The sequence below is a fragment of the Talpa occidentalis genome, unplaced genomic scaffold (assembly GCF_014898055.3).
Source record: "Talpa occidentalis isolate TD23 unplaced genomic scaffold, MPIMG_talOcc4v2.1 talOcc4.9, whole genome shotgun sequence".
Taxonomy (NCBI): Eukaryota; Metazoa; Chordata; class Mammalia; order Eulipotyphla; family Talpidae; genus Talpa; species Talpa occidentalis.
In genome coordinates, this window is record NW_023605305.1 from 34,891,487 (window position 1) to 34,909,122 (window position 17,636).

The following is a 17,636-nucleotide window of genomic DNA, read 5'->3' on the forward strand; positions in this document are numbered from 1 at the left end:
GAGGCACAGATTTCCCTGGTTGACTCAGGCCCCGTTCTGCCAGGAGAGTTCCACCCAGCTCTCGTGGCTGTTTCACAAAGTGGAAGGCAGAAGTATGCCCCCAGTCCACACGGTTCCTTGCTTTTCCAGTTTCCAGAGATACCATACACAGCAGATCTCCTGAAGCAGAAACCTGTTTATAACACCTTTATTTATTTATTTATTTATTTATTTATTTATTTATTTATTTATTTATTTTAAATAGAGGCATGTTTTATTTGTTTGTTTGTTTGTTTGTCTTGTTTTATACATTCACTGGGTACAGTCAGAAGCGCGGGAGGGTGAGAGAATTCACCAGAGCCAGAGCGGGGAGCAGAGCAGGCAGAAGGACCGAAGTACACTGCTGAGGGGAGCAGCGGGCGGCAGGAGAGGTCTGCGCGCCATGTGGGACCCTCCTCCAGTGGCCGGGGAGCAGCCGGGGATCGAACCGGCAACGCAGAGGCTGTGGGCAGCTTCACAACCCAGCGCTCAACCGCTGCGCCACCGGGAGGCCCTATAACACCTTTATTTAAACTCTCATATCTCTCCCCAGGTAGATATGAACACACACACACCTTTTGGGATAAAATTCCTACTTTGAGATGTTCAAATTCTAGTTCCAGCTGACCCTTCCAGCCTACTTTTTCCCATCCTATTGAACCCCATGAAACACCCCAATATCCCCCTTCCCTACTCTTCCATGTCACCCTGCGTCTGCACTTGCTGTGTTATGCCTAGAATGTCCTTGTTCTTCACTTGGCAGATTTGCTCTTCAAAATCCTGGACTGGATGTCTCCTATGGGAAGCCCTCCAGGATTATTGCTCCAGGCCACTGCTGCTGTGGGCTTCTGGGTCACACAGTCACAATGTGCCGGCACCTGTCACTTCTGCCTCTGATCTTGGGGCAGACCTAATTTGACTTGATTTGTCCTTTCTGTAGTCTGTAGGCTTGGCACAGACTAGGAGCTTATTGATTGAATACTGCTTTTGTGGCCTTATGTCTGCCTGACAATGTGGAGCTGCTGGTTGATCTTAGCTGATACATGCTCATGGATTAAACAGATCACAAACCTCATTTCTCAAGGTTCTGAGAAAACTTGGCATTTCTTGCAAATACACATTGCTTGCCACCCACTCCAGAGACAGCAGAGGATGAGCCCCTGACAGGTTCAGAGAGTCTTGGTGCTGAGAGCTGGTGGATGTAGGGCTTGGGAGGGCTTAGGGCCTTCAGCTTTGCACCTAGGAACCCTCCATCCTCAGGAGCCTCCTTTTACCCAGGCTGCTGTGGGCTGGGACTCTCACTGGGGAGAGGCACAAATACTCTTTCCCCCTTCAGCTAATAGATGCATCATCTGTAGTCATGGGTCATTTTAGGCCAATTCTTTCCATTATAAAAAAAGTTAAAATTTTATGACATGTATTCCACAAATACCATGGGGGAATACACACAAGTACAAAACACCTGTAATCTTGTTTAGACATTGATGTATATGAGCTTCCATTCTCTTCTAAGCATGCCTGTTTAGTAACGTAAGGCAAGATGATGATGATGATTATTTTACTTACTCTTTTTTGATTAAACTCTGTGCATTTATGTAAAAGCTCTGAGAAGTATATGATACATAAACCCTGTGCACCCCTACCACTGATAAGCTGAAGGGCAATGTGTCAAGACCCATGCTATGAGACCCAGTAAGACCATATCATGAAAGGGACTTCTTGCCTTTTTTTGCATCACACTGAGGCAGCAAGAGCTGAAACTCTTAAAACATAAAGGCCCCTCCAAAAAAAGTTCAAAAAAGAAAAACCAAATCATATTTTGCCACATTTAGAAAGAGTATAGTTGGGCAATGTTTACAGAATCATTAATGCAACATCCCTTGGACACACAGTCTGATTAAATTTGGGCACTACTGGTTCCCAAAAGCGTCAAACTTTTGAAGTATAGGCTATAGGGGGTATCAGTTCCTAAAAGCACTTCATCAGGTTGCATATACAACTTGTGTGGAAATATTGTGGGTGTAACCTGGCATACAACCAGAAGTTGGTGCATTTATTCATGGGAATGAAACCAAAGCTAAGCTCAGAGATTCCTAGCAGCCAAGGCAATAAAATGAAGTAACATAACATAACAGAACATGGAAGCATAAAAGGTCAGAGAGCTCTCAAATTGCAGAAGAGGAAGCAAACCAGATTGGCAAATTGCTTGAGCTTTTCTAGTTGACCTCTGGAGGGGAGAGGTCGCAGGACCTTGCGTAAGAGTGTTGTGTAAGGGACGGTTTCACTGAAAGATACAGGAACTGCTTGGGTTTTCCTCTTGTCATGCTGACCGTTGAAAATAGCTGAGGGCATGTTGATTAACTGTACTTCTGGGAAGGCATAGTTTTGTAGGAAGCCTAATAAATAACATGATCAAGTGTTATTCTGGTGATTTCCTTTGCTGGAGATTGCACAAGCACATGTTAGTTGATATGGCCCTCACATTGTGCATTCTTGGAGTATCATTTCTCTGTCTTGACCATGTTGGAGGTCATTTTTCAGGTGAAGAAACTGAGGCTCTGAGAGATGAAGTGACACTACCAAGACTTGTACCCCAGTCCTTTTTACTGTGCCCTGGAAGAAAAGGTGGAAGTGTCTAAGCATGTCAGGTGTTTGGGTCCTGCTGCTATGTAGACACCACCTCATCCAGTCCTCTGCTAATCCTGTTAGGAGTCCACTGTTTTACTTGAATTTACTGAGAGGTAGGCCATAGCCCAAAGCCACATAGATGGAAGCTGAACGGGGCTTCCTCATCTGGGTTTGCTGATGAAACTTCTGGAAATGTAATCATTCAATGGAATTACACACAAACTGTTCGCATTTGTGTTATTCTTGGGGATAGGCAAGAAAATAGCTTTTCTCAGAGTCTCAGAATGCCACACAAGAAAACTCCACCAAACATCTGTGCTCAAGGAAGGAGTCATAGTCACAACTTGTATTGACTGAGCCCCAACCAGGGGTGGCACAGGCAAGAATTGGGTGACCTTATCATTCCTATGGGCTTTGGGTATGTATCACCCCATCTTTCAGGCTGCGCACCAGTCAGTGGCCTTGCCTGATGACAGGTTTCAATTCTTGTCCACCATTGCATATGGTGGCTGGGCTTGTCCTAGTGATGAGTGTGTTTTTTTTTTGTCCTCTGGGGTTGCTGAAATTGTTCAGAGGCAGAATGACGGGCTGTGCTTCAGGAGCTTGATGCCTGTGTCCAGGTTGCTTCCATTCCCTGATACTGGGGACAAGCCTGGCTGGTTGATGAAATGAGTGAGTGAGTGAGTGAGTCAAGAAGGCAGTGCCTCTTCCTCAGTGCTCGAGGTTGGGAGGCATTAGTATGTCTCTGATGTCTTAAAAAAATTGAAGTAATGTGGGTTTTTATGTAACATATAGGTTTCAGATGTACATATATGTCAATATCCGTTTATACTATGGTATGTTTGTCACCAAAAGTCTGGTTTCCATCCATCACCATGTAGCTGTTCTCTCATCAAATTGTTCTCTCCTCTTCTCTTTCCCCTCTGCTACCACCCATCTCTTCTCTGTAGCCGTTTATTTTTGTTGTGTTGTGTTCATTTGTTTTGTGTTTTTATCTCTACATGAGTGAAATCATGTGGCGTTTGTCTTTTCTCCTTCTGGCGTATTTCACTACGCTTAATATAGGTCCACCCACGGTGTCGCACATGGCAGAGTTTCTTCACTTTGTAAATAGCTGAGGAGTTTCCGTTGTCTCTGCAGACCCCATCTTCTTTCTACGCTCATGCATGGATGGACACTTAGGTTGTTTCCAACTCTTGGCTCTTGTCAGTAACACTGACAGTGAACACAGGGTTGCAGGTAGCTCTTCAGGTTAGATTTTCTTGTATTCTTCGGATAAATACCCAGCAGTGGGATAACTGGATCATACGGTATTTCTATTTTTAATTTTTCGAGGAATCTCCATCTTCTCTTCCGCAGGAGCTGCACCAATTTCCATTCCCACCAACAGTATATGAGTGTCCCCTTTTCTCCTTTTCCTCATTGGTACTTTTGTCTTCTTGATCATGGCTGTGACTTTTATTTGGAGTGACAGGTCACTGCAGTGTTCGAGAGAATTCCTGGGGGAGCTGAGGTCAGGCCTGATGCTCTCATGTCCCAGGTGGTGGAGGGGGCAAGAGGGACTGCAGGAATCTCTGAGCTCGTGTCCTTCCTCCTAGGCCGGCTGTGGTGAGTGAGGGGTGGGTGTGTAGCCCTCCTGTGGCCCATGACAGTCTACAACTTGACTTGTGGCAGCCTGTCTGCTGTGCTGACCTGGCAGGGCCCCCAATGACTGCTGCTCTACTACCCAGTACCTCTTGAGTACCTGGCCCAGCTCAAGCTGCTTGACCTGCATAGTATCGAGCATCCTAGTGTGAATTGTACCCTTAAATATAGCCCAGCTGTGGGGCCCAATTAAGAGCAACAGCCAGCAGCAGCAGCCTCATCTTATGGCTGAGGCCACAACTAGTGAGTGCAGGGTCTGAGTCTTAGGTCCCATACATTGCTGCCTCCACACACTTACATCTCCAGAAGTCTCTGGAAGATGAGTCAGACTCTGGAGGCCAATTCTCCCTCCTTTGGCTAGAGAGCTGGTGCTTGCCCATTTGGGTCATGGATGAGGTTTTCCTTCCCGTTTAGAGAGAGCAGGTCTGGCTGACTGCCCCATGGGCAGCGTGGCTGCCTCTGCTATGCTTGGTTGGTGAGGCTTGACCACCAGCTGGGCCCAGGACCCAGAAGTGGGCCTGTGATTCTGGGAAGTGCAAGTTGAGGTTTGCCGCCTCCCCTGTTCCACTCACCTGGATCTGAACTTTAAGGAAAATGAGAAGCTTTCTTTGCACATGTGGCAGGAGCCCAGAGCAGAAGAGTGGCGGTGGGGTCGAACCAGAGAGTGAGGCCTGTGTCTGTGCCCACGGCTCTTGTAATTTGTTACTTGAACTGTCCTTTTCCATGCCCTGCACTTGGCGGGGAACCCCTTGAGGCATGAGTCTGGTTGCTCTTCGGGCCTGCTGCCTGTTGGATATATGTGTGTTGAATGAATGAATGCATGTGTGCTTGCCTGAGTGTCCTAGGAGTTAGGAAACCTGCTTTCCAGGCCAACTCTGCCCCTAATGTCTTTGTTGCCTGAGTTAGTCACATGTCCTTTCTTAATCTCAGTTTCTCCACCTGAGCTGGTCTTCCAGGCCCTGATGTTCTGGTGTTCCAAGTAAGCAAGGGCCTTGGCCTCTGGAGGCTGGACAGGTGCTGGGGTTCTGTGAGAACATGCCTGGCTTGTGTGCAGGCATAAGGAGTCTGCTGAGCCTTCTGACAATGGAACACAGGACAAGGGACAACTAGCAGATGAAGAGGGGCAGTAAGTTGGACAGACTGGAGGAGACAGGGAGAGTGCAGACTTGGCCAAAGTGATTGTTTGCTGAAGCTGCAGATTTCCTTGGTAACTCGGTTGGTTTTGACTTTCTGAAAAATAATGCTCTCAATTAACTCCTGGGTATGACAGCCTCTTGTGAGGGATGGGATGACATTAGGGAGAGGGTGGGTAAGGCAGACTGGGCAGGCCCTGGGGCAGGAGGAGAGACAGGGGTAGGGTCTCCCCTCTGGTGTGTTACATACCCCTACTCACTGCTGCTTTGCCTTATGTTTTCTGCAGATCATCATCGAGTTCTGCCCCGGGGGAGCTGTGGATGCCATCATGCTGGGTGAGTCTTCCTAGATCTGCAGGTAGAGCCAGGGTTGGCCCTATTGAGAATTGGGACCCTTCTTTCCTCCTTACAGGAATTTGCATGGCCTGTGTGAGCACTTCCCCGCTCTGCCCCCTTTCAGGACCAAGGTTGGATTCTTAGAGACACTTGTGACACTCACTGGAAGGCCATCACTTCCCCTTCAAGAAGTCACGTGTCCTTGAGCTGGTCACTGGCCTTCTTGAACCCTCTTGGCCAGAGGTCAGTGGCCGATGCCTTCTTTGCCTGCCCCTATAACACTTTTTTTGAAGTGAAAGTGAGACACCTAATGGAGGTTCTTTGAAAAGTGGGGACCCCCACCCATTCTGTCAGAGCTCCAGGAGGATGTGACCTCAGGAAAGTTTGACTGACAACAATAAAATAATACATGTTAGTAATCATCAATGTATCACGACTACTCTTTGTGTGCCAGAGATGGTGCTGGCTGCTTTCACATATCTTATCCTCTTGTATAAAATCAGGCAGAGTATCTCTGATTTATTCTCTACCAGGCAGATATGTATAGGTTAAGGAGCTGGTCCAGAGCCTCATAAAGAGCTGATATGTGAACTCAGGTCTACATGACCCCACTCGTCACTTGCTCATCCCATGTCATCGCTTGCTCCTGCCTGGAATGCCACCACTGGGAAGTGAGTGAGGGAAGACTGAGGATTGGGGGCCAAGAAGCTTGAGTGATGCGTCTAAAGATTCTGGGGTGAGGGGCCTCCCTGTGGCCTAGGGGTTAAGTCTCAGTGCTATCACTGCTACAGCCTGAGTTCAATCCCCAGCCAGGGAGCTAACCCACATATGGTACAGCAGACCTCTCTTGTCTTGCCCACTGCTCCTCTTAGCAGTGTATTTCAGTAAGTCTGCCTGTTTTGCTCCTCACTTTGTCTCTGGTGAATCCTCTCACCGTCCCCCAACCCCTGCACCTCTGGCCTACTCCCCAATTCTTCTACAAAAGTAAAAATAAAAATAAAAACAAATAAAAGGCAGGGGATATAGAAAGGGGGATTTATTTGCATAAAAAAACTAATGAGTTCAAGGGGACTGGCTTCAGGCACAGCTTGATCTAGGAATTGTAAAAAAGTTGTCATAAAGATTGGTTTCTATCTCCAACTCTTTGCCCCACTTTCCTCTATATTGGCTCCATTCTCATGTTGGTTTTCTGTTCTTGTGACAAGATGGCTGTGGGAGCTCCAGCCATCACAACTGAATTCCAAACAGCATGATAGAAGAAGGGAAGGTAGAACAACTACACACACACACACACACACACACACACACACACACACCCACTGTTGCTCTTTTAAGAAGACTTCAGAAAAGCCTCACATGACATTTCCATTTACATCTCTTTGGCCAGAATATATAGTAAAATACAACTGGAAAGGAGGCTGGGATATGGTTATTCCTAGTTTGGGCCCCATATATTTAGATAGTAAAAACGAAGGGAAGGTCAAAGCCAGCTAGCCATATCTACCTGTCTGGTTTGCAGCTTAGCTAAATGAGCCTTGTGTACAAATGTCAGAGATAGGAGAGGCATCTAAATATCATAGATCCTTACCTCATTCGCAGCTGGGTGTGACCCCAGACCATGGCACAGCCAGTGGGCAAAATCACCTTTTGACTCCCTGTCTCAGTACTCCTGCTGGAACTGACTGTTCCAGTCCAAAATAGTTTCTCCTGTTGGTGGGAGCATTTAAAAGAAAATTGCCATCAGTATTCTAGAAATCAGAGACCCCAAATAGCCAAAGCTATCTTGAGAAAGAAGAACAAAGCTAGAGGTGTCATGTTCCCTGATCAAAGTATATATGCAGTACTGCTAATCAAAACAGTATGATATTGGCATAAAAACCAGTGCATATATAGTCAATTAATTTATGACAAAGGAACCAAGGACATACCCTGGAAAAGGAGAGTCTCTTCAGTACATGGTGTTGGTAGTCTGTATTTAGCCTGTGAATGGTGTTATGAAAACTGGACAGCCACATCAAAAGAATGAAACTGAACCATTCTTTTATACCATATGTTAAAAATTAACTCAAATTGGGTTAAAGGCTTGAATGTGAGACCTGAAACCATAAAACTCCTAAAAGAACATATAGGCAGTAAATTCCTTGACATTGGTCTTGCTGATGATTTTTTGGATCTGACTCCAAAAAGCAAAGGCAACAGCAGCAATAGAAACCCAAAAATACACAAGTGGGACTACATCAAACTAAAAAGCTTCTGCACAGCCAAGGGAACCATCAACAAAAAGAAAATATTTGCAAATCAAAAATCTGATAAGGGATTACTATCCAAAATCTATAAAGAATAATTTTAATGCAATAGCAAAAAATAAACACCCAATTTAAAAATCGGCAGTAGATCTAAATAGGCATTTTCCTGAAGAATATGTAGATGGCCAACAGGTATGTGAAAAGATATTCAACGCACAATCTTTGGGGAAATGTAAATCAAAACCACTGCTAAATGACCATTATCAAAAAGACAAGGTATTTTTTGTGCTGGAGAGTGTGTGGAGAAAGAGGAGACCAAGTGCACTGTTGGTAGAAATGTAAACTGGTGCAGTCACTGTGGAAAATGTTATGGACATTCCTTAAAAAATTAAAATACACCTCACTCCACAATTGTGGTAGAAGTTACAGAGTTGCCCAGGTCGTGCATCAACACAGCAGGCTAGCTCAGTTCATTGACCTGCCAATCCACTTTGGAGGGAGGCTGGAAAAGTCGTCACACAGGAAAAGTGTTCATTCTTTAAGGTGAAGAAGGAAAAAAATAGAACTATTGAGTTGATAAAGTAATCTCTGAATTTGTGGGAGTAATTGGAAAAGTAATTGCCAACGCAGCCATTATGTGTGCATCCTATGTCCAGTTTAAAGAAAATAAACATCTGTTTGAGTTTGAACTTTACAATGAGACTGTGAAAATTACTCAGCTTTTTCCTTTGGGGGTTGTGCAATAAAATTGATCTTGATGAAATATTTATGATTGCAAATGAGCTCCACTAAAGGCTATTAAAGGAGGCCCCTGTGATCTCCAGGAGGAGAGACTCTGGTGATTTTCACCATCTAATAATGTCTTCTCTTTAAGTCCACTTACTTAACTTTATTAGATATTCTAATATGCCATTTTTGTTAGAACTGGTATATGGATAGTTTTTACCTAAGCCCCCATAAAAAGAAGAAAGTTTTTCTTCTCCATTATATGGTCAAATCGGATGCAAGAACAAAGCAATTTTCTGAGTTTAGTTTTTTCTTTTATTAATAAAAGTTAAACTGATTTTAAAAAAAGGAAATACAACAATTGTGATCAATTTCACCTCTGAAGACAATAAAAACACCAACTTGAAAAACAAAATACACATATGTCCTCCCACGTTCATTGAAGCATTATTTATAATAGCCAAAAAGTGGAAGCAATCTCAATGTCCATGAATGAATGAATAAGGAAACTGTGAAAAATGGAAAAAAAATGTGGTATGTATATATACAATGTAATATTATTTAGTCCTTAAAAAGGAGGAAATCTTGGCCATTTGCAACCATGTGGGTGGACCTTGAGGGCATTATGCTAAGTAAAGTAAGCCAGAGATGAGCTCATTTATTTGTGAATCTATAAAAACAAAATCAGGCTCCTACCTCAGAGAACAGATTGGTGGTTACCAGAGATGGAGGGTGGGTAAAATGGGTGGAGTCAAAGGATACCTTTAGTTATAAAATAAACAGGTCATGGGATGTAATAGACGGTGATTATTGTTGCTAAACCTGTAGTGTATATTTGAACATTGTTAAGAGAGTAGATCTTAATAGTTTTCATCACAAGAAGAAAAATTGTAACTAGATATAGTGACAGATGTTGACTAGACTTACTGTGGTGATCATTTCATACCATACGCAAATATTGACTCATTATACTCTACACCTGAAACTAATGTGATGCGTCTATATCAATTATAGCTCAGTACAAAACTAAAGGCAATTTTTAGAAATTGTTGCAGGTAATTTCAGAAGCAACATAAGAATAGTCACTGTTCATCACTCTTCTCCATGCTGAGAAGTTACCTTGAGGGTTATGGAACCTTGCCTACACAGATCATCATCGTTCATTTTACAGACCAGGAAATGAGACACAGAAAGGGAGTGACTTGCCAGAAACTATACAGCTATTAAGAGGCAGGACTTGGGATCAGGCCTAGTCTGTGTGACCCCCCCAAATCCCTGTAGGCTCTGAGGCTGACCACTGAGTGGAGGTGGGCAGGTTAGGGATGCGGTTGTCAGGAGGAGGAGCAGTTGTCAACACACGAGAGAGTGATCCCTGACTCAGGAGCCCTGCTCTGGGGCTGGGCTTCTCAGAGTGGGTGGCAACAAGAGCTGAATAATGACCATGACCTTGTGGGCAATGAGCATACGAGACTGTCCTTGAATCTTTCATGCCCTTCCTCCCACCTCATCTACTTCCCCACATTCTGTCTTTCCCATCTCCTTAACCCATTGAGTGGAGAAGGCTTGCTCTTCCCTGTGGCCACCTCCTGGCCCTCCTAGACCACCCTACCAACCGAGCTTCCTGTCTGCTCTTTCTCCCTGGCAAACTTTCCATTCCAGTGCACTGGAGGGGATTTTTATTTTTTATTTTTATTTAAGATTATTTATTTATACAAGCACTGAGTACAGTCAGAAGTGTGGGAGGGTGAGAGAATTTACCAGAGCCAGAGCGGGGAACAGAACAGGCAGACTGACAAAATACACTGCTAAGGGGAGCAGCGGGTGTGGCAGAAGAGGTCTGCACGCCACGTGGGACCCTTACCGGCAGCTGGGGATCCAACTGGCATTGCAGAGGCTGCAGGCAGCTTCGCAGCCCAGCACTCAACCGCTGCGCCACCAGGGGAGGCCCTGGAGGGTATTTTTAAAATGCAATCATCAGACTTGTGTCTCTGGCTTGCTTCGGGCAATACAAGGATTGCCCCTTGTATTTCAGATAAAATGCAGCCTCCATAGCATCTGCCCACCTCTGACCTCAACTTGCTTTCCCTTCAAGCCAACTGAATCCTTTGCATATGCTGTTCCCCTGTGCAGGATAGTCTGAGCCACACCTGCTTCGAGAAGAAGGGCTCCAGCGTCCTCATGTGGACACTGGGCTGTATGTGGCCTGTGCGCATGCCTGGGTGTATCTCCACATAGCACACAAGAACACCTTAGAGATGGCCCTGCTGCCTCACCTTCCACATCTCCAGCACCACTGTTGCCAACCAGTTGAAATTTCTTCCACACCAGCCTCCAGGCCTTTGCTTCTACTGATTTATTGACCTGGAATATCCTGATCCCACCTTTTCCCCTCTCAAGGTCACAGCTGGAATGCCCATTCCTCTGGGGAGCCTCCCAATCTGCCCAGGCACAGGCGCTTGTTGCCCTCCTGCACCTGCATCCTGCTCCGTTCCAAGCACTGCTTAGCATTTCCATACCCCGCTCTGCACCCCGGCACCAAGTACCTATCTGGCATCTCTCAGGGCCTGCTCAGGGATCTCTGCCTCTGAGCAAGGTTGCATTTAGGATCCTGAGCTCTGCAGCCACATGGCCTTGAGCAAGTGATGACCTCTCTGAGCATTGGTTTCCTGGTTTCCTCATCTGTAACATGAGTGTATAATTGTGTCTGCTCCATAGGTTATTATAAAGTATGTGAGGTGCTCAGAAGGGAACCAGGTCACAGCAGAGGCTCATTAGTGTTGGTACCTGACAGCGCTGACATGCAGTTACGTGCAGTGAGCTCTTGCTGAATTGACAGCTATTCTTCCCTCAATTTCTAGAGCTGGACAGAGGCCTCACTGAGCCCCAGATTCAGGTTGTATGCCGCCAGATGCTGGAAGCCCTCCATTTCTTGCACAGCAAGAAGATTATCCACCGGGACCTGAAGGCTGGCAATGTGCTGATGACCCTGGAGGGAGATATCAGGCTGGGTAAGTGGCTGCAGCGGGAGGGTGTCCTGCTGGGGTGTCAACCTGACTTCCGGGCAGAAGGAAATAGGTGTGGGGCCTCAAACCCTTGGCAACTGGGCACACGGTTCTTATTGACTCAGTGTAACCCTGTGGTTCCCAACCAAGGACAATTTTGTCCCCCTGGGGACATTGCCAATATTTGGAGATGTCTTTGATTGTTACCCCAGGGGTAGAGGCGAGGCCACTGGCATCTAGGGAAGGAGAGTAGAGGCCAGGGATGCTCAGCCTCCTTCTGGACACAGGACAGCTCCTTACCCACCGCAAGGCGAGGGTGCCCTTGGGGAGGCTGATCACTTGTGTTCCCAGTTGAGCGGATCCCCCAGAGTGGCCGGTGGGGAGGGGTCCGGGGAACAACACGACCCCACACCTTTTCCAAATGCAAACTAGTACATCAGGCACATGTGTCAAAATCTCTTATTTTGGGGGGTCCCCACTCTTCTTTCTACTTTTCCATTGTGAAATACACAAACATAAAACGTATTGTCATAACTATTTAAAGTGTGCAGTTGGCACTAGTGTATTCACAGTGTGTATAACCCCGTCCTTCTCTGGAACTCATTTTGTCTTCAAGACCTGAAGCCCTGTCTCCACTGAACACCCACCCCCCTCCCCTTTCCCCTTCCCCTCCATGTCTCTGTGCAGCCGGCCACACTGGGAACCTCACACGAGTGGATTCACACAGTATTTGTCCTTTCGGGGCTGACATCTCACTTTGCATCACGTCCTCAAGATTCATCCACATTGTAGCATGGGTCAGACACTGTATTTTTAATCCATTTTTAAATTTTGTAAGATTTATTTTTTTTTAAAGATTTTATTTATTTATACAAGCACTGGGTACAGTCAGAAGCGCGGGAGGGTGAGAGAATTCACCAGAGCCAGAGTGGGAAGCAGAGCAGGCAGACTGATAAAGACACTGCTGAGGGGAGCAGCAGGCGCGGCAGGAGAGGTCTGCGCGCCATGTGGGACCCTCCTCTGGTGGCCTGGGAGCAGCCAGGGATTTGAACTGGCGCTGCAGAGGCTGCGGGCAGCGTCGCAACCCAGCGCTCAACTGCTGTGCCACCGGGGAGGGCCAAGATTTATTTATTTTTATACAAGGACTGGGGTACAGGCCAGAGGCGCAGGAGGGTGAGAGGATTCGCCAGAGACAGAGTGGGGAGCAGAACAGGCAGACGGACCAAAATATACTGCTGAGGGGAGCAGCGGGTGAGACAGGAGAGGTCTGCTGCACCATCTGGGAATTTCCCTGTCCGGCCGGGAATTGAACCCGTGCTGCAGAGGCTGCAGACAGCTTCACAGCGCTGCGCTCAACCCACTATGCTATCGGGGAGGCCCTTTTAGTCCGTTTTTAAAAACCAAAATCACACATCCAAGGCTGCCCATCGCATCCTCTGCCATTCAACGCTGGAGACAGTCACTTTGAACTCGTCTCATATTTACTGCCACGTGCTCAGTAATATGCCTGTAATGAGTGTTATTGTTATGAAGAGATAATATCAGTTTATTATACAAAGCTTACATAGTCCAGGAAGGTTTAGAAGAGAAAGCCAAAATGGGCCTTCAATCTCATTATCCAGATATTGACCCTGGACCTCATCCCAGATTCCCCTGGTGCGTCTCTGGCATGGACAAATGTGCAGAGGGAAAGAGGATTTAGAGTCCTGTTAGCCATAGCTGATGCACTTTTATTTGTCACTTCTATTAATTCAATTGCATTTTCTATTAACACCCTTCTCATTCATCAGTACCCCCTTCCTCAACCCTGGGCTTTCAGATAGAAGTAGCTCTAGTTGTAGTTCCTCTGGTGGTTACCTCTGGCTCTCTAAGGAACATTTAAAATGTGTCTGTGAGCACCTGTGTTCGGGACGCTCAGGACACAGAGCTGGGACAGAAATGGTGCTGTCTAGCCAAGGACACCCTCCAGAGCAGGGGGCAGCACAGAGGGTGAGGCCCTGCCCCCAGTCACCGAGCTGGCAAAGACAGGGTCAAGACTGACCCAGGCTGTCATACAGGGGGTCTCATCACTGCTCTCATGTCCAGAAGTGCTTGAGCTGACAGGTTAGGCTGGGGCTGGTGGCTTGTCAGAGTTAGTGTGTTTCCAGTTCGTTGGAGGGCTGTTACTCAGATTGTCACTGCAACTCCAGAGTTTCTGTCTGGGCTGGGATCAGAGAACTTGCATTTCTAACAAGCTCCTAGCTGAAGCCGCCGGTCTGGAGGAGACGTGCTGAGACCCACTGCTCTAGACACTCATTGCCTAAAGTGTGGCTGGTGGCAACAGGGCATCACCTAGGAGCTCCTCAAAAACACTCCTTTGTCCAGAGGGCGGGGCTGGTTCTGTCGGCAACATGAGCTTCTCACGTTGGGCGGGAGAGGGTCAAACACCATTCTGTGTCCTGAAGACCATGATACTTGCAGGGGCTGTGACGCCTGGGGCTCAGCTCACATGTCCTGCGGCTGCTCCTCACTCCTTCTCTTAGCTGTCGTGCTTCAGAGCATGTGCTGTGCATTAGCTGTCTGCAGAGCTCAGCCCTGTGCTGGGCTTAAGTCCTCCCCCTGCAGAGCTCCCAGGCCAGTGGGGACAGATGGGAGCACCAGGGCTGGGGAGGCAGCTGGTGCTGGTGGCAGAGGGTACAGGGTTGTGGTCTGGTCCCCCATCTGGGTGTGGAGGGTGGGAGTTTAGTAGAGGCTTCTGTGAGAGGGTTGTTTGAGCAGAGTTCTGGAAAGTCTCTAGGCATTTGCAAGGTAAACCAGCTGGGGCAGGGCGGTCCAGAAGAGGAAGCCTTGTGGGCAGATGCATGGAGATGAGATGCTGGGGGGATGATAATAAAACTAGCAACACCCATCTGTTGGGTTTATGGTATTCCTCAGGTGCCAGCCTGTAGCAAGGCACTTTCTAGACATCATCTCATTTAATCAGTGCTCCAGGGAGTGAGGACATGGAGGCCCAAAGTGAAATGAGATGCCCAAGATAAGAGCTAGGGAGGAGAAGCGTCAGGGTTTGGACTGGAATCTCCCTGACTCCACAGTTGCCTGTGGGCTGGGGGAGGACAGGATGGGATGAAGTCCTTGTACCTCAGCCTCTGGCTGAGAGGTACCCAGTGGGGTTCTCATTCCCAGGCTGTGTTCTTCCCATTCATCCTCTAAATTTGGAGAGGCTAACATGCTGAGCTGACTCCAGAATCCCACTCAGAACCCAACAGAGGGTAGGACGAAGCAGATGGGTGCATTGAGATTCCAAATGACTTGTCAAGTAACTCAAGAAAATCAGGAAGCTAATTAAGGAGGAAAAAAGTTCAGAGAGAGTTGAGTGTGCAAATATTTATGCAGTTACTGCTGGGCTTTGGGAGCAGAGGCATGGCTGCCTGCTGAGGCCTGTTCTGTTTTGGAAAATCCTTCCCCCTGGGGCCCAGAATCTGCAGCTTGACAGCAGCGGAGGAGGCCAAGGAGAGGCGTCCCTCTCTGTCTGCCTCTTCCTGTCTTCCCTGCGGCCAGTCTTATACCCGGGGCACACCTTCCCATGCCTTTATGCAACTCAGGGATGTACCAGAGAATTGAAACTTTCTCCCAAGCAAAGGTGTCACCAAGATGAACACAGTGTTGGTGCTTCTCAGCGGGATGAGAATAAATTGAAGCAGCAGGGTGAGCTGGGCGAAGTGAGCTCTAGTCACAGAAAGCCTGCTTCCATTCGGGGCTCTGTTGTGTCCCACTGGAGAACATATAACTGTTCAAACCTCAGTTTTTTTTCATCTGGGCTCAACAGGGCAATTGTGATGGGAGGGGCCCTTAGGTTCTGTCTCTCTCTGCTGTGGCGTTTTGATTCTTCCTTGTGTTAAATATTCACTTCTGTCTAGGATTTCTTGGACTTCTGGGATTTGTGTATTAGTTGTCAAGTAAAGCACAAGCCTTGCTCTGGGTAGATGCGAAGCAGTTCTCGATGCCTGGTGGGAATCCATTTGTGCAGAGAAAGGAAGGAAGTGTGTGTGTTCTAATAAAATTGAACCTTAATATACCCTTAAGTGGGTATAGACTTTGAAGTCCAAAGATTGGTGTTTTTGTTCTGGGTCTGCTGCTTAGCATTGGGTGACTGTGGGTAACCCTTTGGAGCCTCAGTTTCTCAAACTCAGGATGAGGTCATAATTCCATGTTGTGAACTTGGTAGGAAGATTGAATGAGACAAATTCCTGCAGAGCGTTTGGGGGCCCAGCACATGGTAGAGGCCCATCAATGGAAGGTTTTGCTCCCTGAGATGCTTCTTTGCAGATGGGAGATGAATTTCACAACTTCTGGGATCTTTTCACATTCCAAGCAGAGGTCTGAGTTGGCCTAAGGATCAAAGTGTCCAGTACAGAGCCTGGCTTATAGTAGATGCTCTATAGGTAATAGCTTCTGGTAATAGCATGCCTGTTAACCCACTTCTGGTTCCTGCAGAATCCCTAGTCCTCCATGTACAGGAAGCCTGGCAGAAACCATTCACCCCCCCCCTCACCATCACCCTGACCCAAACCAGTATCGCTATTTGCTGCTATCTGGTGGCTGGGGTCCTGGTTCTTTCCCTATGGCAACCATGCTCAGAGCTGGTATTTAATATATATGGGCTCAACCCTCAAGGACCACTGATAATATTTTACAGAGGAGGGAATTGGCATCCAGAGAGGCTAATTAACTTAACCAAGGTCACACAGCTAATAAGAGGAACACATGCTTAAGCGCTGCCCACTTAAAGATTTTGGGTGGTGTATGTCTCCTGTGACTTAAGCAGACAGGAGAAAGTGTGCATGTGTCTGAAACTGTGCTGGCGAGAGATATAACCGGGCGTTGGGGTGAGTTGTGCCCTGGCACATAAATATTGCTGACACTGTCTTTGCCTCTCCGTACCTCTTGTTAGTTCTCAGACCAACCTCCACGAAACTTCTGGTTAGGCCGAGGTTTGCATTTCCCAGCATCCCCTTTGGCTGGATGAACAGAACACCATCAATTTGGTCTCCAAGTCAAGAATCCCAATGAAGGGCTCTGTTTGGCTCAGAAGCAGATCCTAGAACCAATGAACGGAGGCCCAGGGAGGAGGATTTTTGTGATAGGCCCAGCTTGTGGTCAGTCTCTGAGAACAAATCCGCTCATGTTGCAAATACAGATCTTTCCCCGCCCTGGGAGAGTGTGGTTGGGTTGGGGAGATGGTTTTCCAGCAGGAGAGAGCATTGGGAGGACCAGAAAAACAAATCCTTTTCTCCTATGGACTGGCACAGCCAAGACAGAGTCCTAGAGAGCCGGGAGAGGGAAGTGAGTGAGGCAGAAGTGTTGAGGGAGGGGTCAGAAGCAGGAACAAAGGGTTGGCTTTGTGACTGACTTTGGAGAACTAGGAAAGACCAGGGTTGAGTGGGAGAAGAGAGAACTCATGAAGGCTGTGGGGGTAGGAGGCCAAGTGGAGGGCCATGAATGGAAAAACAAAGGCTGTATCTGGTTGCCAAAAAGTAAAAACCAAAAAATAAAAATAGACCAATCCTTTCAATTTCACATCTGGCTAAATAGGATCCTGATTTCTGTGGAGGAGGAGGCTGGGACTCAGAAGGATGAAGCGACTTCTCTTAGCTCACAGGACGATCTTCTCACCTCCTTACCTGAAGCTGTTTCTGTGACGCTCCGGGGAAGGCAAATGTGATAGTGAAGAGACTCTTGGGTACCCTAGTGGACACTACCCTTGCACTGTGCCTGATGTGCCCCTGGCTGCTGTCTTCCAGAGGAAGGTGGCCCTTAGGATTCCAGGGGTGGGAGCCTTAATTCTTTTCTCCCCACTCCAGTTTCTGCAGGCCCTAAGCCCTTTTTAGGTATCACTTTTCTGTTTGTACCAGGAAGGGCCTTGT

The 17,636-nt window shown here is 47.2% G+C and overlaps 1 protein-coding gene across 3 annotated transcripts in view; it reads left to right on the forward strand.

Annotated features, from left to right (window-relative positions):
- Positions 1-17,636, forward strand: part of STK10 (serine/threonine kinase 10) — a 143,594-nt gene that overhangs the window by 71,404 nt on the left and 54,554 nt on the right. For all 3 annotated transcript variants that reach the window (XM_054691295.1, XM_037500270.2, XM_054691296.1), the window contains exons 3-4: positions 5,711-5,759; positions 11,590-11,739. In XM_054691295.1, coding sequence (XP_054547270.1) covers positions 5,711-5,759; positions 11,590-11,739 — 199 coding nt within the window. The remainder of the gene's footprint in view (positions 1-5,710; positions 5,760-11,589; positions 11,740-17,636) is intronic.